The 22,187-nt window shown below is 36.6% G+C and overlaps 1 protein-coding gene across 1 annotated transcript in view; it reads right to left on the bottom strand.

The window, feature by feature from the left end:
- Nucleotides 1–1,075: 1,075 nt before the first annotated feature.
- LOC139081128 (endogenous retrovirus group K member 7 Env polyprotein-like) overlaps nucleotides 1,076–22,187 on the bottom strand; it is a 454,430-nt gene continuing 433,318 nt past the window's right edge. Inside the window, exon 2 of the mRNA XM_070605655.1 lies at nucleotides 1,076–2,356. Within this exon, the coding sequence (XP_070461756.1) occupies nucleotides 1,411–2,356 (946 nt within the window). The 3' untranslated portion in view covers nucleotides 1,076–1,410. The remainder of the gene's footprint in view (nucleotides 2,357–22,187) is intronic.

Below are 22,187 nucleotides of genomic sequence, written 5' to 3'. Positions count from 1 at the left end.
AAGACCTGCAGGCAACCTAAGCCCATAAACTGATGACTGGATAAAGAAGATATGGTATATATATACAGTGGAATACTACTCAGCCATGAAAAATGATAAAATTGTCCCATTCACAACAACAGGAATGGACCTTGAGGGTATTATAAGCAAAATAAGCCAGATGGAGAAAGACAAGCTCTGTATGATTCCACTCATATGTGGATGATAAACACATGGTCAAAGAGACAGATTAGTAGTTACCATGGAGAAGGGGGTTGGGGTGTGGACACAAAAGGTGAAGGGAACACCTCTAAGATGAATGACAAATAATAATGTACAACTGAAATTTCACAATGTTGTATACTATCATAACCTCAATAAAAATATAAAAAGAAATTCAATGGCATCTTTCACAGAAATTGAAAAAAATTCTAAACTTCTTATAGAATCACAAAAGACCTTGAATAGCCAAAGTAATATTCATAAATAATAAAGCTGGAGGCAACACACTTCCTGAATTCAAACTATACTACAAAAGTATAATGATCAAAATAGTAAGATAATGGCATTAAACTGAACATATAAACCTATGTGACAGAATAGAAAGCCTAGAGATAATTTCAGGCATATATAGTGAACTAAATTCCAGCAAAAATGCCAAGAATACACAAGAGGTAAAAGATCCTTCCTTCACACTTCAATAAATAGTGCTGGGAAAATTGGATAGCCACATGCTAAAGAAATTTGTTTCTTATATTACAGCACTCAAAAAATTAGCTCAAGGGGCTGGCCATGTGGCATAGTGGTTTAAGTTCATGTGCTCCACTTCAGTGGCCTGGGGTTCATTGGTTTGGATCCAAGGCATGGATATAAATACTGCTCATCTGGCCATGCTGTGGCAGAATCTCACATACAAAATAGAGGAAGATTGGCATAGATGTTAGCTCAGCAACAATCTTCCTCAAGCAATAATAGGAAGATGAACAACACATGTTAGCTCAGGGCTGATCTTCCTCACCCCCCCCAAAAAAATTAGCTCAAAACATTAAAAAGTTAAACATAAGTGCTGCCGACAAAATGAAAACACGAACACTGGTTGCTGTGTAGTCTCCTCGAGTTCCTCAAGCTCTTTATTCTTATAGCCTCTAAACAAAGCCAGCCTTTTGCCAAAGCAGTGAGTCAGCCACCTAAGCCTGCGCAAGCATCCCACAATAATGACCTTTCCCTTACACATCTGTTTATAACAGGTTCCTTCATAATGTTTCAAACTCCCAAGGCCCCAGGCTTGTTCCTTTTGAGGAACTGATAAAACATCCTTGTTTGCAAGCAATGTTTTCCCTGGGGCCTTGTGAGTTCACCAGGCAGAACATTCTGTTTGCAGAAAAGTCCAGCCAGTCTTGTGGATGCCTCGCGTGCAAGCACAACCACATTTCATGCCAGGTCTCCTTCATCTCCCCCTCTTTTGTTAGCATTGTGACGGACAGCATGCGCAACGGTCTTAACGATCCTTTTTAGTTGTTGTTGTTTTCTCCAGCGCCGGAAGACTACATAGAAAAGCAAGCATAAAATCAATATTAGCACCAGATTTCCCAAAGAAGTAGACAATAGCGTATTTACATGCCCCAAGGGATTCAAACTGTTTAACCCCTCCTGCAGTCCCTTTAATAGGTCATCCCCCGTCAATTTAGGCAATTCTTTACTGAAAGTGTCTGCAATAGACTGTTCAGGTTGCATTATCTCTGCAGTTAAATTTTGATGACCCCGTAAAGAGTGCTTAATCTTTTCCCATCCTTCTGACATGTTAAAATGCAGTGGGGTGACACACATTTGTGTAGAATTCCAATCACATTTCAATATATTGCGGGTAGCAAGAACTGTCAGTTGATCCCCTAACCAAGATACAGTATGTTGCAAGTTAATTACATCGGTAGCTAATTGAGCATCTAAGTCCTTTTGCTGTTGCCATAAGGCATGAGAGTCCTTATGCCATTCCCTGATAAAGTCCACAGTTTGTATCTCCTGCTGCAGTGCCAGGCTGGCCACAGCGGCCATCACAGTAACGGATGCAACCGCAAGGATAGTCGCGATGATCAATCCCACTAGTCGACGGGAGCGATGTAGAACAACTTGAAGGGAATCATACAGATGTGAAACAGCAATAGAGTCAGACCAAGGACATGTCAGATTAACAGGCATCCAAAGCTCGGAACAAGCTTTTACAATCATTACAGATTTGTTGGTATCTTCGATTGTCTCCCACCAAGTCTTATTTACACACTGAGTAAAGACACAATCAGCAGTACAATTTACATATCCCTCTGTAACATTTAACATAATTTTCCCTGATAGTAAGGAATAGGGAAATTTGACACAAGCAGTTGCAGTGTAGGTTTTATTCTTATGCAGATGAACCTGAAAAAGTCCAGAACTTTGAGACACATTTAAGGTAAAATTATCAGTTCATACAGTCAAATGTCCAGAAACTGCCCACAATTAAAGCAAGTGCCCTGTCGCTGAGGTTTCAAGGCAGTAGCCATTTTGAAAATCAATTTATCTTTTTCTTCTTCCTCATCACTATCCTCCTCAGAATCTGAGCTAGACTCAGAAGTCTCATCAGGAGGCTCCGGTGGAGGGGGAGGGCAAGATCCCTCCTTTGTATCTTTTTCTTCCACCGGAACGTCCTCATAATGAGCCTCACTACGACGGGAGTTAACCTCACTATCTGTTTCAAAAATTTCAAGCGCCTGAGTAATGGCGCTACAGAGAGTCCAGAGTTTAAGAGACATAACGTTTCCCCACTGGTGTTGCTTCCGCAACTCCTTTTGAACTTGCTTCCACTCCCTCAAATTTAACTGAGCCTTTGTCTGATGAGGAAACCAATAACAATGGCAATCAATATGCAGAAATAATTCATTCGAGCGCCGAGAGGACACTTTTTCCCCGATGGACTTAAGGAGTCCCTTTATGAGGTCTAAATACTGTGACCTTAGAAAATTAGAATTCCCCATGATTTATTTATTCCCGAAAGTCCCCCTTTCACTTTTCCGGGGTGCTTACCCTTTCGGTCTTGTCGAGCCCTGCATCGAGATTTACCTATTCCCGAAAGTCCCCCTTTCACTTTTCCAGGGTGCTTACCCTTTCAGTTTCGTTGGGCCCCACGTTGGATGCCAGATGCCGCCAACAAAATGAAAACACGAACACTGGTTGCTGTGTAGTCTCCTCGAGTTCCTCGAGCTCTTTATTCTTATAGCCTCTAAACAAAGCCCGCCTTTTGCCAAAGCAGTGAGTCAGCTACCTAAGCCTGCGCAAGCATCCCACAATAATGACCTTTCCCTTACACATCTGTTTATAACAGGTTCCTTCATAATGTTTCAAACTCCCAAGGCCCCAGGCTTGTTCCTTTTGAGGAACTGATAAAACATCCTTGTTTGCAAGCAATGTTTTCCCTGGGGCCTTGTGAGTTCACCAGGCAGAACATTCTGTTTGCAGAAAAGTCCAGCCAGTCTTGTGGATGCCTCGCGTGCAAGCACAACCACATTTCATGCCAGGTCTCCTTCACATAAGACCTGAAACCATAAATCTATTATAAAATAGGGAAAATTTTCCTTGACATTGGTCTTGATGTTTTCCTGGATATAACACCAACATCACAGGCAACAAACACAAAAATATACAAATGGGACTGCATGAAACTAATTTTCTTTGCACAGAAAAGGAAAAAATGAAAAAAATGGAAAGGAAACCTATGGGTTAGGGTAAAATATTTGCAAATCATATATCTGATGAAAAGTTAATATTCAAATATAAAAATCATACAATTCAATAGAAAAAAACAAACAACCCAATCAAAAAATGAGCAAAGGGGGGCCAGCACGGTGGTGTAGTGGGTAAGTTCACATGCTCTGCTTCAGCAGCCCAGTGTTTACAGGTTTGTGTCTCAGGTGTGGACCTATGCATCACTCATCAAGCCATGCTTTGGCAGTGTCCCACATACAAAATAGCGGAAGATTGGCACAGATGTTGGCCCAGGGACAATCTCCCTCACCAAAAAATAAAACGAAAAGAAAATTAGCAAAGGACCTGAATAGACATTATCCCAAAGAAACCAACAAATGTCCAACAAGCACATGAAAAGATTCTCAACATCAATAATTACTAGGGTAATGCATATCAAAAGCACAATAAGATATTACCTCACACCTCTTAGGATGACTATTATCAAAAACATTAAAAAATAAGAAGTGTTGGTAAGGATGTTGAGAAAAGGAAATTGTCATACATTCCTGGTGGAAATGTAAAATGGTACAGCTATTATGGAACGCAGTATGGAATTTCCTAGACAAATTTAAAATATATCCACCAGTAATCCCACTACTTGGTATATATTCATAGGAAATGAAATCAGTATCCTGAAGAGATATCTGCTATCCCATGTTCATTGGAGCATAATTCAAAATAGCCATATCTGGAAACTGCCTAATTGTCCCTCGATGGATGAATAGATAAAGAAAATATAAAGTATATATATATATATATACACTTACACACACACACACACACACACACCATAGAATAACATGCCTTTTGCAAAAACATGGATGAATCTGGAGGGCACAATGCTAAGTAAAATAAGCCAGACCAAGAAAAAGAAGTGCTGTATGATGTCACATATGTGAAATCAAAAAAATGTGAAACACACAGAAATGGGAGAATGATGTTTTCTCAGGGCTGTTGAATGGAGTAAATAGGGACATGTTTTTCTAAAGTACAAACTTTCAGTTATAAGATGAATAAGTTCCGCAGATCTAATGTATAGCATGGTAACTTTAGTTAATAATACTGTATGGTGTATTTTAAATTTGCTAAGATAGTAAATCTTAATTGTTCTCACACTTAATGGAGACAGGTGATGGATATGTTAATTTCATAGTGGTAATATTTTCACAATATAAAAATATAACAAGTTGTCATGTTGTACACCTTAAATATTTGCAATTTTACTTGTCCATTGTACCTCAATATGGCTGAGGAAATAAAGAGTTGGAAATTATTTAAAACATAAACATAAATTCTGGAGTTGAAGAATTCAATGAATAAAATGAAAAATTCAATGAAAATCATCAACTGTATTAAACAAGCAGACAAAAAAAATCTGTGAACTTGATGATAGGTCATTTCAAATTTTACAGTCAAATGATAAAAAAGAAAAAAAAGAATAAAGACATGAAGAAAGCCTATGAGATTGTGGGGTCTTCCTTAAAAAAAGTAATATACACATTGTGGAAATCTCAGAAGGGGAAGAGAGAGAGAAAGGGAAAGAAAGTTTTTCAAAAGGAACAATGGCTGAAAATCTACCATTAGGGGAAGAACTATGGGCATCCAGGTATGCAAAACTTAAAAGTCCCAAACAGGTTTGGCCCAAAGAGGACTTCACTCAGACATATTATAGTCAAACTATCAAAAATCAAAGACAAAAGGAGAATTCTGAAGGCAACAGGAGAAAGGAGAACATCTCATAGAAAGAAACCTGCATAGGGATAGTTGTGGATTTCTCACCAGAAACCTTGCAGTCCAGGGAAGAGTGTGACAATATATTCAACATGCTGTAAAAAAAATCTGAAACCAGTAATACTTTACCCAGAAAAGCTGTAGCTCAGAAATGAGGAGAGATAAATTCTTCCCCAGACAAACAAAAGATGTTTTTCCATCTGAAATGAAAAGTTGCTAATTAGTAACATGAAAGCATAAAACTCATTGGTAAAGGTAAGTTTATAGTAAAAACCAGAATATATTATCACTTTAATGGTGGCATATAAATCACTTTTAACTCTAGTATAAAAGTTATAACAAAAGTATTAAATATAACTACACCTTCAATATTTTTTTAATGGAAGCACAATATAATAAGATGCAAATTGTGATATCAAAAGCCTGAAAACTGGATGAAAGGAATAAAAAAGAGATTTTGTATGTGATTGAAGCTGTCAGCTAAAAATAAACTGTTATACTTATAAGACATTTTATGTAACTCTCATGGTAATAAAAAATTAAAGACCTCTAGTAGATAAATTATAAAGTGAAACGAATCAAAGTATAGCACTACAAAAAATCCTCAAATCACAAATAAAGACAAGATAGGAAGGAACAGGGAACAACAAAACAGCCAGAAAAAACTAACCAAATGGTAATAGTAAGTTCTTAACTATCAATTACTTTAAATATAAATGGATTAAATTATTCAATAAAAAGTCATAGAGTGCATCACAAGATTTAAAAAATTTAACCATATACTACCTACAAGAGACTCACTTCAGACTTAAGTACACATTTAGGATAAAAATTATGAAATTAGGAAATGGAAAAACATAATCCACTCAAATTGCAAGCAAAAGATAGCACAGGTAACTATACTTATATGAGACAAATAGGCTTTTTTAAACTGTAACAGGGGACTAAGAATGACATTATATAAAGATGAAACAGCTAATTCCTCAGGAAGATACAATAATAATAAACATCTTAGTGCCCAATATTGGAGCAAAAAATATGCAAATCAAATATTAACAAATATCCATAAAAATGGGATAGTGATATAGTAATAGTAGGAAATTTAATTACTCCCACTTTCAACAATGGATAGACAATCTAGACAGAAAATCAATAAGGAAACATTGAACTTGAACTACAGTTTACACCAAATGGACCTTATAGATGTATGTGAAACATTCCATCCAAGAGCAGCAGAATACATATTCTTCTCAAGCACATAAGGAATATTCTCCAGTATATGTTAGGCCATCAAACAAGTCTTAACAAATTCAAGATGATTGAAATCATATCAAGTATCTTTTCTGACAACAAGGTTATGAAACTACAAATCAATAATGGAGGAAAATGGGAAAATTCACAAATATATATTAACTACACAACACATTCCTTAACACCCAATGAATCAAGGAAGATATCAAAAGAGAAATAAAAAAATATCTTGAGACAAAAATGGAATCACAACATACCTACAGTTATGGGAAGCAACAAAAGCAATTGTAGGAGGAAAGTTCGTAGTATTGAACTCCTACATTAAGAAAAATGAGTGCTTTAAAATAAACATCTTAACTTTATACCACAAGAAACTGGAAAGAGTGGAGCAAACTAAGCTCATAGTTGACAGAAGAAAGGAAATAACAAGGGTAAAATCAGAAATAAATGAAGCAGATATTAGAAAACCAATAGAAATGATGAATAGAACGGAGTTTTTCTCTTTATAAAGATACACAAAATTGACAAAACTTTAGCTAGACTAAGAATAGAAGGAGAAAACTCAAATAAATAAAATCAGAAATGAAAAAGAAGACATTACATCTGAAACCAAAGATGTATAAAGAATTATATGAGACTATTAAGAACAATTATACACCAACAAAGAAAAATCTAGAAGAAATGGATAAATTCCCAGTAACATACAATCGACCAAGATTGAATCACGAGGAAATAGAATATGTAAACAGACCAATAACAAGTAAGGAGATGGAATCAACAATCAAAAACCTCCTAAGAAGAATTCCGGGAACTCATAGCTTCACTAGTGAATTTTACAAACATTTTAAGAAGATTTAATACCAAACCTTCACAATTTCCCCCCCAAAGTTAAACAGGAGGGAATTCTTACAAACTAATCTGATGTAGCCAGAATTGCTCTGATACAAAAACAGAATAAGGACACTACAAGGAAAGAAAATTACAAGCCAATATTTCTGATGAACATAGATGGGAAATCCTCAACAAAATACTAGGAAACCAAATTCAACAGCACATTAAAAGGATCATAAACTATAATTGAGTAGATTTATTGCTGGGATACAAGGATGACTCAACATATATAAATCAATAAATGTGACACAACACATTAAAAGGTTGAAGTATAAAAATCATATGAACATATCCAAGGATGTAGAAAAAGCATTGATAAATTTTCACAGTATTTAATAATGAAAACTCTCAACAAATTAGATATAGAGGGAATGTACCTCAACTTAATAAAGATCATGTATAATAAGTCTAGAGCAAAGATCATACTCAACAGTGAAAAACTGAAAGCTTTTCTTCTATGATCAGGTACAAGACAAGGATACTCACTCTCACCACTTCTATTCAAAATAATCCTGGAAGTTGTAGCCAGAGCCATTAGGCAAGAATAGGAAATAAAAGCCATATAAATCAGAAAGAAAGAAGTAAAATTTTCTGTTTGCAGATGACATGAACATATATACAAATATACATCTATAGAAATCCCTAAATATTAGACCAAAAAGGTCATAAAACTAATAAAAAAATTAAGTTGCAACATACAACATCATTATAAAAAATCAGTTGCACTTCTATACACTAACAATGAACTCTCTGAAGCAGAAATTTAGAAAACAACTCAATTTACAATAGCATCAAAAACAATAAAATACTTAGGAATTAATTTAGCCAAAGTGAAATATATGTACATTGAAAATTATAAATCATTGATGAAAGAAATTGAAGAAGCCACAAATGGACGTCTATCCTGTGCTCATGGCCTGGAAGAATTAATATTTTTAGAATGCCATTACTACACAACGTGAGCCACAAATTCAGCAATAATTACCAAAATCCAAATTTCATTAATCACAGAAAGAGAAAAAAATCCTAAAATTAGTATGAAACCACAAAAGACCCTGAAGATCTAATGCTGTCTTGAGCAAGACAAACAAAGCTAGAGGCATCAAACTTTCTGATTTCAAGCCATATGAAAAAGCTTTAGTAATAAAAACAGAATGATACTGGCATAAAAATAGACACATAAACTAATGGGACATCAAAGAGAGCCCAGATTAAAAACCTACACATGTATGTCAACATATCTTTGACAAAGGTGTCAAAAATACATAATAGGGAAAGGACGCTCTCTTCGATAAATAGCGCTGGGAAAAGTTAATATCTACATGTAAAATAATGAAATTAGACCCCTATCTTATACCACTCAAAACAAAATAACCTCAAACTGCATTAAAGACTTAAACCTAAGACCTTAAACCATAAAACTCCTAGAAGAAAACATAAGAGAAAAGCTCCTTGACATTGGTCTCAGCAATGACTTATTGGATTTGACACAAAGCAAAGGCAACAAAAGCAAAAATAAAGAATTTGAACTACATGAGACTGAAAAGTTTCTGCACAGCAAAGGAAACAAAAAAATGGAAAAGCAGCCTATGGAATGGGAGACAATTTTTAAACTATATATATGATAAAGGTGAATATCTAAAATATATAAGCAACCCATACATGTACAAATCAATAGCAAAAATTTAGTGACCTGATTAAACAATAAAAAGGAGCTGAATACATATTTTCCCAAAGAAGACATACAAATGGTCAACATTTACATGAAAAGGTGCTCAATATTACTAATCAGTAAAATTCAAAAAAAAAAATAAGATATCACCCTACATCTGTTAAAATGTCTGTCAAAAGACAAGAGATACTAAATGCTGGCAAATGTTTGGAGAAAAGGGAACCCTGTGCACTGTTGGTGGGAATGTAAATTGGTACAGCCATTATGGAAAATATTATGGAGGTTTCCTAAAAAATTAAAGAAAAAATTACTATGTGATACAGGAATCCCACTTCTGGGTATATTCAGAAGATATAAAATCACTATCTCAAAGTGATATCTGCACTCTCATATTCTTTGTACCATTAGTGACAATAGCTAGGATATGGAAACAACTTAAGCATCCATCGATGTGAATAGAGAAAGAAAATATGGAATATATAAACAATGAGATATTATTCAACCTTTAAAAATAAGGAAATTCTGCTATTTGTGATAACATGAATGAACATGAAGTACCATATGATAGGCAAAATGAGCCAAATACAGGAAGACATATACTACATGATCTCATTTACATGTGGAATCTAAAATATGCAAATCACAGTAACAGAAAGTACAACGCTGGTTACCAGGTGTTGAGGGGAGTGAAGCAGAGAATGCTGTTCAAAGGATACAAACTTTCAGTTATACAATGAATATATTCTGGAGACCTAATGTACAGCATGATTATGATAGTTAATAATAATGTATTGCATACTTAAAATTTACTGAAGGAGTAGATTTTGAGTATTCTCAACAAAAAACGGTAAAGTAAAAAAAAAACCATAATGAGATGCATTCTCTGAGGAAAATTATAACTGGAAAAGCCTACATGACAAAAGGAAGTTCACAAATCAATAACCCATCCTTTCTGCAGAAGAAACTAGAAAAAGAAAAGCTAACTAACCCCAAAGAGATCAGAAGGGAGGACTTAATAATGATTAGAGAGGAAATTAATAAAATAGAGAATGAAAAACAATAGAGAAAGGAAAGGTAGTCAAAAGTTATTTTTTCAAATATATCAACAAAATTGAAAAATCTTTACCTGGACCGACCAAGAAACAAAAAAGAGAAGATACAAATTAGTAAAATCAAGAACAAAAGAGGGGATATCCTTAATGACCCTACACATGTGAAAAGAATAATTAGGGAATACCATGACAACAAAGTAGAAAACTTAAATGTAATGGATAAATCCCTAGAAAGACGCAAACAACTGAAAGTGACTAAAGGACAAAGAAATAATCTTAATAGACTTACAAAGAGTAAGCTGATTGAACTCATGATTAACAAACTTGTAACAATAACAAAATATAAGGCCAGGGCCAGATGACATCACTGATAAATTCTATCAAACACTTAAAGATTAACTTTAAAAATCTTTCAGAAAATCTTCAAAAAATAGAATATTGGTCACATCCTGACTCATTCCATGCAGCTCATATTTCATTGATCGTCAGAACAAGAAAAATATGTCACATGAAAATAAAATTATAGACAATATTTCTTATGACTATAGACACAAAAATCTTCAGTGAAAAAGTGGCAACTGAACTTCACAACATATAAGAAGGATCATACACACGATCAAGTGGGATATATTAAGGTTGGTTTAACATATGACAATGAATAGAATTAATAAAAGAATGTACAAATAACACATGATCATCCCAATCAATGCAAAAAAATCAGAAAATCCAAAACACTGTCTTATTAAACACACTAAAAACTATTAATAGAAGGGGTCTTCTTCATCCTGATAATGGGCATCTCCAAAAATCCACAGTGAACATCATGCTTAGTGGTAAAAGACTAAATGCTTTCCCCTAGGATCAAAAACAAGACAAGCATGTCTGCTTCCACAGTTTCTAGTTAACATTATATTGGAAGTTCTATCAATGGCAATTAAACAAGAAAAAATAAAGAGGCATTTGGATACCTAGGAAAAGTAAAATGGTCTCTGCAGATTATATGACCTTGTAAATTGCAAAATCTGAAAGGATCCATTAAAATTACTAATAGAACTAATAAAAAGTTTCAGCAAGGCAATGAGATATAAGATAAATATACAAAATCAATAGTTTCTATACATTAGCAATGAACAATCTGAAAATAAAGTTAAGAAAAAAATTCCATGCAAAATAACATAAAAATACAACACTAAGGAGTAAATCTAATAAAAGAAATGCAAGACTTGTACACTGAACACTACAAAATACTTTAGGAAGAAATGAAATAATATCTAAAAGAATAAAAAGACATCACATTCATCGATTGGAAGACTTAATATTGTTATGATGATAACTCACCCTAAATTGATCTACAGATTCAATACAATCTCTATCAAAATCCCTTTTTGCGGTAATGGACAGTTGATTCTAAATCTCATATTGAATTGTAAAGGACCCAGAACAGCCATAGAAATCTTGAGAAAGAAGAGAAAAGTGGAGAACTCACACTTACTGATTTCAAAATTTCCTACAAACTTACAGTATTCAAGACAATGTGGCACTATCTAGGTATACAAATCAATGGGATAGAATTGAAAGTCCAGAAATTGTTACATCTCTGCTCAATTGATTTCTAATAAGATAGACAAGAGAATTGAATGAGAAAATAGTCATTTCAACAAATGGTGTTGGGGCAAGTATCTACAAGTAAAATGAAATGAAATAGAAAATACTTTACAAAATAATAAAGTACAGTATAAACTTAAACGTGAGAACTAAGATTTATAACACTCTAAAAAGACAACAAATGAGTAAATCATCATGATTCTTTTATTTTTAATTAATGGTTCCTTACACATGATACCAAAACCACAAGCGATATGAGAAAAAATAAATAAATTAGACTACATCATAATTAACAACTTTTGTTCTGAAAAATATTCCACCAAAAAGTGAAATAAAAACAGCACAATGAGAGCCAGTCCTGATGGCCTAGTGGTTGAAGTTCAGCACTCTGACTGCTTTGGTGTTATGGGTTTGGTTCCCAGTTGCAGAACTACACCACTCGTCCATCAGTTGCCATGCTGTCATGGCAGTTCATGTAAAAGACCTAGAAGGACTTACAATTATGATATACAACTATGCACTGGGGCTTCAGGGAAGAAAAAAAGCAGATTGGCAAAAGATGATAGCTCAGGGAGAATATTTCTCAGCAAAAGCAAGAGATAACGAGTAAAATATTTGAAAACTATGTATCTGACAAAGGATATGTATCCAGAACATGTAAAAAAAAATTAGCAAGATGGAGAATAGGACTTCGCTACCACCATCCCCCCCACAGAACATCAGTTTTGGCAGTCAACCAGGGACAAGGGCCCCTTTGTGGGAGCCTGGGAGTTCAGCAGAGAAGTTCCAACACACCACTGAAGCAAAAAATAAATCCAAGAGAAGATTCATTGCAGAGGGTAAGAGAACATTTCACTTTGCCCACATCATTCCTCCCGCAAGATGACATGACTCGGTGCCAGGAGACATCCCTGTGGGCCATGATTTCTCCCACAGGGAAAAGTGAGCACATGTTAGTGAGTACCTAGTTCCCCAGTCATGCTGCATGTGCACAGGAGGCCTACTTTTTCTTGCTTCACCCAGAAAACTTCAAGTTTGAGGTGCTAGTAGAGGCTTGAAACAGCAGCCAGGACTTGGTACTCATCAAAGGGATGCTACTAACTTCTTCCTACTAATGAATTTTTAAACACCATGAGGTAGCCCTCCCATGAGCTGCTGGGAACACCTCATCTACAAACCCCACAACAGGCCATAGGAGCTCCCAATGCTCCACAAGCCTCACCCACACCCTTCTCCCTGCCCCTGTGGCTGGCTCCCAGCACACACTTCTGTGGGTGGTGAGAGTGAGCCTTTGCAGATGGTTAGTAAGTAAGCACAGAAAGCTAGCCAAACTCTTCAGGACAAGGAGAAGGCTGGCAAGTGTGAGCATTTCATGGCATCACAACAAGGAAAACAAAAGGGAGGCTCTCAATCAAATCCAGCTTTTCAGAATTGCATGAAGGCATAAAATCTTAAAAATTTCCCCCCAAGACGGAACGAGAAGTGTGGAACAGGTACAACCATAGAAAACGTCTGAGAAAGACTTGAAATCCCTAGCCAGACTAACAAGTGAAGGTATTTCTCTCTTGAAGTCAGTCAGTAAAGACTGGAGGAGTTATTCACTTCTTCAAATGTAAAGACAGCAACTCAAGACTTAAATGAACCTTGAAATCAAGGAAACAAGACAGCACAAAAGGAACACAATAATATTCCAGCAATTAACCCCATAGAAATGTTGATCTATGAATTGCCTGACATATAATTTAAAATAATTGTTTTAAGGAAGCTCAGTGAGCTAAAAGAGAATATAGGTAAACAATTCAACAAATTCAAGAAAACAATACATGGATAAAAAGAAGATGTTCAACAGACAGATAGAAATTATAAAATAAAATCAAACAGAACATGGCAGAGTGTCCAGTTTTCTTTGTCTCTCCCCCTTTGAACTACAACTAATTGGACATTCATCAGTCAACAAAGTATATCCACACAGCATTTCAGGATGCCTGAGAAACCTGTGCTGCTATACATCAGAAGGTGGATGGACTTCCCCCTGGGAGGAGGTAAAGATAGGTGAAAACTCTCCGAAGCCTGGGCAGCCTAGTAACTGCAAGCAGCTTTCTTCCAGCAGACACACTCACAGCATTGCCACACACGAAGAGCAGGCATGTATGCGCACCAGTGGAGCGATGGTGGAAACAGGTGACTACAGCCCCACCTAAGTTCCCCGTGATTGGCCCTAAGCCCAGTGGGAAAATCCACAGCTCCACAGCAGCCCCAGGGAAATCCTCTACTTCACATTAGCAGAGAGGCCCCACCCAGCAGTCAGAACACTGGGAGGCCCTGAGGCAGGAGGATACCGGGTGGTGCAGAAGCCCACCAGCTGCCTCTGACTCATGGTCTCCTGCTGTGGCCCAGAGGGGACAAGGGAGACCAAGTGAGCCCATGTGAGTGGATGCTGGCAGTTTGGAGTCCCAGCAAGCCTGCTCCATGGGCCAGGGGGAAATTCCATGGTCCCACAGCAGGCACAGCGAAAGCCTCTGCTCAGCATTAGTGGAGAAGCTTCGCCCAGCTATCACAAGGCTGGAAGGCCCTGAGGCAGAAGTAGCACAGCTGGGTGAGCTAACCACAGACTTCAGTAGATACCCATAGCTCTGCTGTGGTCCAGAGTGGACAACTGAGATCTTGCAGGCCCTGACAGTGATAGAGATGTGAATCTAGGCAAACCTGCTCCTGGCTGCTGTGAAAGCACATAACACTGCTGCAGACCCTAAGGAGGGAGCACGTCTAGGTGGTCTGTGACAGTAGGCACCAGCAACCTGAGGCTCCCTTGCGATTGTCCCCACAGCTGACAAGAGACCACACAGGACAACTGTGACCACGAGGAGGGGCCCAGGCCCAGTCACCAACAACTGACAGGGATCCTGATCAGTGCAGATTAAACAGCTGCTCCCCCCGACTCTAGTAGATCAAGTGGAAGCAACTAAACTATCTCTATGTGGATGCACAAATACACATCATCAAGCAATATGAAAAAATATATTAAATCTCCAGAACATAAGGAAAATGACAAGTACCCAGAAAACAATCTGAAAGACACTGAAATCTATAACCTAAATGACAATGAATTCAAAACAGCCATCATTTGAGGCTGGCCCCATGGCTGAGTGGTTAAGTTCATGCGCTCTGCTGCAGGCAGCCCACTGTTCCGTTGGTTCAAATCCTGGGTGCGGACATGGCACTGCTCATCAAACCATGCTGAGCCAGCATCCCACATGCCACAACTAGAAGGACACAACAAAGAATAAACAACTATGTACCAGGGGGGTTTTGGGGAGAAAAAGGAAAAAAATAAAATAAAAAACAACAACCATCATTAAAAAACTCAATGAGTTAAAAGAGAATACAGATAGAAAATTCAACAAGTTCAGGAGCTAGGTCACAAAAGAGCTTGATACTATAAAGAAGAACCAATCAGAAATATTGCAGATGAAGAACACATTGGAGGAGATTAAGAAAAATCAGGACTCTCTGAACACTAGTGTCAATAATATGGAGGACAGAATTAGCAATTTGGAGGATAGAAACAGAAATGCTGCAGTTAGAGGAGGAGAGAGAACTAAGACTAAAAAGAAATGAAGAAACTCTCAGAGAAATATCCGACTCAATTAAGAAAAGTGACATAAGGATTATAGGTATCCCAGAGGGAGAAGAGAAGGAGAAGGGGGCAGAAAGCCTGTTCAAAGAAATAATGGCTGAGAACTTCCTAAACCTGGGGAGAGAAATGGAACTCCATGTGAAAAAAGCTAATAAATCTCCAAAGTTTATCAATGTTAGAAGACCAACCCCAAGGTACATAGTAGTGAAACTTGCAAAAGTCAATGACAAAGAGAAAATGCTAAGGGCAGCAAGGCAGAAGAAAATAACATACAAAGGAACACCCATAAGGCTTTCAGTAGATTTCTCAGCAGATAGGTTACAGGCTAGAAGAGTGGAATGATATATTCAAAACTCTGAAGCACAAAAACTTGCAGCCAAGAATATTCTAACCAGCCAAAATATCCTTCAAATATGATGGAAAAATAAAAACTTTCCCAGATAAACAAAAGTTAAGGGAGTTCATTGCCACAAGACCTCCACTACAAGAAATGCTCAGGAAGAACCTCATACCTGAAAAATCAAAAAAAGGAAAGGGATTACAAAACACAGAACAAAGGAGATAAATAGAAAAACTCAGAAAGCTGCAGCTGTTCAGCAGAATAGGTTAGCAAAAGGTAAGTATAACATTAAAGATAAAAGGAAGGGAAACATCAAGAATAAATATAATCTTATCATTTTAATCACAAACTCACAACTCAAGAAGGAAGGAAAAAAATATGACAATAACAACCTAGAAGGGGAAGAGGAAAAGGTTGGGACATCTTAATCTAAGGAAATAAGAGGTTATCAGAAAGTGGACTATCTCATTTATGAGATGCTTTATACAAACCACATGGTAATCACTAAACAAATAATAAGAATAAAGCCACAAATTACAAATAAGAAGAAAGCCAATATAGAAATCTACCGACCTGAATTAGTAGTCCAAAAATCATGGGATGAGAAACACTGGAAATGCAAGAGAACCGGAAAACAAGTGATAAAATGGCAGCGGTAGGCCCCCACATTTCAATAATCAAACTAAATGTAAATGGATTGAAGTCTCCAATCAAAAGACACAGAATGGCAGGTTGGATTAAAGAACAAGATCCAACAATATGCTGCCTCCAGGAAACACACCTCAGCCCAAAATACAAACACAGACTCAGAGTGGAGGGATGGAAGACGATACTCCAAGGTAATAATTAACATAAGAAAGCAGGTGTCACCATACTTATAGCAGACAAAGTAGACTTCAAAACAGAACAGATAACGAAAGACAAAGAGGGGCAGTTTATAATGATAAAAGGGACACTCCACCAAGATGACATAACACTTATAACTATATATGCACCCAACACAGGAGCACCAAAATATGTAAAACAACTATTAACAAAGCTAAAAAGAAACATCAACATCAATACAATAATGGTAGGGGACATCAACACCCCATTAACACCAATGGATAGATCATCCAGAAAGAAAGTCAACAAGAAAATTATAGAATTAAATGAAAAATTAGACCAGATAGACTTAATAGATATATATATAGAACACTCCATCCAAAAACAGCAGGTTACATATTCTTCTCTAGTGCTCATGGAAAATTCTCAGGCATAGACCATATCTTGGGAAACAAAGTAAGCCTCAACAAATTCAAGAGGGTTGAAATAATAGCAATATGATCTTTTCCCATTATAATGCTATGAAACTAGAAATCAAATACAAGGATAAAGCTGGGAAAGGGGCAAAAATGTGGAGACTAAACAACATGCTACTGAACAAACAATGGATTATTGAAGAAATTAAAGAAGAAATCAACTATTATCTGCAGTCAAATGAAAATGAAAACACATCATACCATTTCATTTGGGACACAGCAAAAGCCGTCCTAAGAGGGAAATTCATTGCAATACAGGCTCACCCCAATAAACAAGAAAAATCTCAGATAAGCAATCTCAAATGACACCTAACAGAATTAGAAAAAGAAGAACAAACAAAGCCGAAAGTCAGTAGACGGAGGGAAATAATAAAAATTAGAGCAGAAATAAACGATATTGAAACAAAAAAAGACAGTAGAAAGGATCAATGAAACAAACAGTTGGTTCTTCAAAAAAATTAAGAAAATTGACAAACCCTTAACCAGATTCACTAAGAAAAAAAGACAGAAGACTCAAATAAGTAAAATTAGAAATGAGAGAGGAGAAATCACAATGGACTCCACAGAAATACAAAGCATCATAAGAAAATACTATGAAAAAATATGCCAACAAATTGGACAACCTAGAAGAAACGGATAAGTTCTTAGACTCTTATAACCTCCCAAAACAGAAGCAGGAAGAAATACAGAATCTGAATAGACCAATTACAAGTGATGAAATCAAGAAAGTAATCAAAAACCTCCCCCAAAATAAAAGTCCAGGATCAGACGGCTTCTCTGGAGAATTCTACCAAACATTCAAAGAAGATTTAATACCTATCCTTCTCAAACTCTTCCAGAAAATTGAGGAAGATGGAGCTCTCCCTAACACATTCTATGAATCCATCATCACCCTGATCCCAAAACCTGAAAGGGCAAGACAAAGAAGTAAAACTACAGGCCAGTATCACTGATGAACAAAGACACAAAAATCCTCACGATTTTGGCAAACTGAATACAGCTATACATTAAAAATATCACGCAAAATGATCAAGTGGCATTTACACCAGGGACACAGGGATGGCTCAACATCTGCAAGTCAAGCAGTGTGATACACTCCCTTAACAAAATGAGAAACAAAAACCACCTGATCATCTCAATAGACACAGAGAAAGTATTCAACAAGATCCAACATCCATTTATGATAAAGACTCTCAATAAAGTGGGTATAGAAGGAAAGTACCTCAACATAATAAAGGCCATATATGACAAACCCACAGCCAACATCATACTCAATGGGCAAAAACTGAAAGCCAACCCTCTGAGAACAGGAACAAGACAAGGGTGTCCACTCTCCCCACTCTTATTCAGCATAGTACTGGAGGTTTTGGCCAGAGAAATTAGGCAGGAAAAGCAAATAAAAGGAATCCAACTAGGAAATGAAGAAGTGAAACTCTCGCTGTTTGCAGATGACATGATCTTATATATAGAAAACCCCAAAGAATCCATAGGAAAACTATTAGAAATAATCAACAGCTACAGCAAAGTTGCACAGTATAAAGTGAACATACATAAATCACTAGCAATTCTATACTCTAACAACGAACCAACAGAAAAGAACTCAAGAACTCAATCCCGTTCACAACTGCAACAAAAAGAATAAAATATCTTGGGATAAATTTAACCAAGGAAGTGAAAGAACTATAGAATGAAAACTACAAGGCTTTCCTGAAAGAAATTGATGATGACCTAAAGAGATGGAAAGACATTCCATGCACATGAATTGGAAGGATAAACATAGCTAAAATGTCCATACTACCTAAAGCAATCTACAGATTCAAGGCTATCCTAATCAGAAGCCCAATGACATTCTTTACAGAAATAGAACAAAGAATGCTAAAATTCATATGGGGCAACAAAAGACCCTGAATTGCTAAAGCAATCCTGAGAAAAAAGAACAAAAGCTGCAGGCATCACAATCCCTGAGTTCAAAGCATACTACAAAGTTACAGTAATCAAAACAGCATGGTACTGGTATTAAAACGTAGCACAGATAAATGGAACAGAATTGAAAGACGATAAATAAAACCACACATCTATGGATAGCTAGTCTTCAACAGAGGAGCTTAGGACATACAATGGAGAAAAGAAAGTCTCTTCAAAAAATGGTGCTGGGAAAACTGAACAGCCACATGGAAAGAATTAAAATTGACCATTCTTTATCACCATTCACAAAAATAAACTCAAAATACATCAAAGACCTAAAGATTAGACCTGAAACAATAAGTCTTCTAGAAGAGAATATAGGCAGTACACTCTTTGACATCGGTATCAAAAGGATCATTCCAGACACCATAACTCCTCAGATGAAGGAAACAATAGAAAGAATAAACAAGTGGGACTTCATCAGACTAAAGAGCTTCTTCAAAGCAAGGGAAAACAGGATGGAGACAAAAAAACAACTCACTAGTTGGGAAAAAATATTTACAAGTTATTTATCCAACAAAAGGTTAATCTCCATAATACATAAAGAACTCACACAGCTCAACAACAAAAAAATCAAACAACCCGATCAAAAAATTGGCAGGGGACATGAACAGACATTTCTCCAAAGAAGATATACGGATGGCCAATGGACACATGAAAAGATGCTCATCATCACTAATCATCAGGGAAATGCAAATAAAAACTACACTAAGATATCACCTTACCCCTATTAGAATGGCAAAAATAACCAAAAACACATGTGAAAAATGTTGGAGAGGTTGTGGAGAAAAAGGAACCCTCATATACTTTTGGTGGGAATGCAAACTGGTGCAGCCACTATGGAAAACAGTATGGAGATTTCTCAAAAAATTAAAAATAGAAATACCGTATGACCCAGCCATCCCACTACTGAGTATCTATCCAAAGCACTTGAAATCAGCAATTCCAAAAGTCCCATGCACCCCTATGTTCATTACAGCAGTATTTACAATAGCCAAGATGTGGAAGCAACCTAAGTGCCCATCAACTGATGTTTAGATAAAGAAGATATGGTATATATATATACAATGGAATACTACTCAGCTGTAGAAAAGGATAAAATTGTCCCATTTGCAACAATATGGATGGACCTTGAGGGTATTATGTTAAGTGAAATAATCCAGATAGAGAAAGACGAACTCTGTATGACTCCACTCATAGGTGGAAGTTAAACCTATAGACAAAGAGAACTGATTGCTGGTTATCAGGGGAAAGGTGGGGAGGGGGGAGGGCACAAAGGGTGAATTGGTACACGTACAATATGAGTAACAATAATGTACAACTGAAATTTCACAAGGTTCTAAACTATCATAATCTTAATAAAAAGTTAAAAGAAATATCAAACAGAAATTATGGAGTTGAAAGACAAAGCATGAAATGAAAAATGCAATGCAACAGAGGACTCAGTCATTCAGAAGATAGAATCAGTTAACTTTAAGACAGGTTATTTGAAATGATCTAGGCAGAGAAGAAAAAAATAAAAAGTACTGAAAAAGAGGAAAAGGGCCCTACATGAATTAAGGACAACATCAATTAAATAATGTTTGCATTGACCGGGGGATCATGTAGGACTCCTGCTTCCGGTACAGGGGAAACCCGCTGACGGGGCAAAGCTTCCATGCGCGGGGACCCCATAAACCCAGGGCCCCAGGAGACCAGAGAACAGAACTGATCCGAATCCAGATCAGTGCGTGAGAAAAATCACCCCTCCCCCCTGGCAAACCGTGCTGGGTGCCGCCAGCTTGCCCGAAGGTAGAGAGCTCAGAACATGCGGTTCTCGATGCCCATCTAGTGGCGACAGGCTGTAACTGCAACTGCATTCTACCACCATGTGAAAAAACTGCTCCTCTTCCATCCAGCAATTTATAAAAGCCCCAGACCAGAAGGAAAACAATAAAAACACAGAATTAAGTCCTGAGGACTTGGAAATAAGTAAACTAAGTGAAAATGAATTCAGAGCAGCTATAACAAAAAAACCTCAATGAGGTAGAGAGAAAGATATAGAAACAAGCCAACAAGTTCTGGAGTTACTTCAGAAAAGAGATTGAAATTATAAAGAAGAATGAAAGAGAATTGCTAGATGTGAAAAACACAATGGACCAGATAAAACAGAATACAGATTCCCTGAATGCCCGGGTAGACACCATAGAAGAGAAAATTAGCATAATCAAAGATAGACAGGCTGAATGGCTCCAGACAGAGGAAGAAAGAGAACTAAGGATTAAAAGGAATAACAAAAGTATTAGAGAGATAGCAGATTCAATGAGGAGAAAGAATCTAAGGATCATAGCAATTCCTGAGAATGTGGGAAAGGAAAATGGAGCAGAAAGTGTGCTTAATGAAATTATAGAAGAGAACTTCCCAAATCTAGGGATTAAGGGAGAAGGGTGTGTAGAGGAAGCTTTCAGATCTCCTAGATTTGTCAATGTAAAAAGACCTACTGCAAGGCATATAGTAGTACAAATACCAAAAATGAAAGACAAAGAAAGAATACTCAGGGCAGCAAGACAGAAGACAATAACCTACAAAGGAACTCCTATCAGAATTTCAGTGGATTTCTCTACAGAAACCTTACAAGCTAGGAGAGAATGGAATGACATATTCAAAACTTTATAAGATAAAAATCTTCAGCCAAGAATACTCTATCCAGAGAGAATATCCTTCAGATATGAGGGAGAAATTAAATCTTTCCCAGACAAACAAAAGTTAAGGGAATTTGTAACCAAAAGTCCTCCACTACAAGAAATCCTCAAGAAGGCTCTCATAATTTAACAAAGAAAAAAGGGAGAAAGGGGTCACAAACCACAGAGTAGGGAGACAGATAAATAGAACCAGAATATGATAGCAAATATTCAACTACAGCATTAGGATAAAGGTAAGGAAACTACCAAAGCAAAGATGATCTTATCACTCTAACTACAAACTCATAACACGAGTTGGAATAAGA

Source organism: Equus przewalskii, chromosome X (genome assembly GCF_037783145.1).
Source record: "Equus przewalskii isolate Varuska chromosome X, EquPr2, whole genome shotgun sequence".
NCBI classification, from domain to species: Eukaryota; Metazoa; Chordata; class Mammalia; order Perissodactyla; family Equidae; genus Equus; species Equus przewalskii.
The sequence above is the reverse complement of the archived record's forward strand: the minus strand, read 5'-3'. Positions and strand labels throughout refer to the sequence as shown.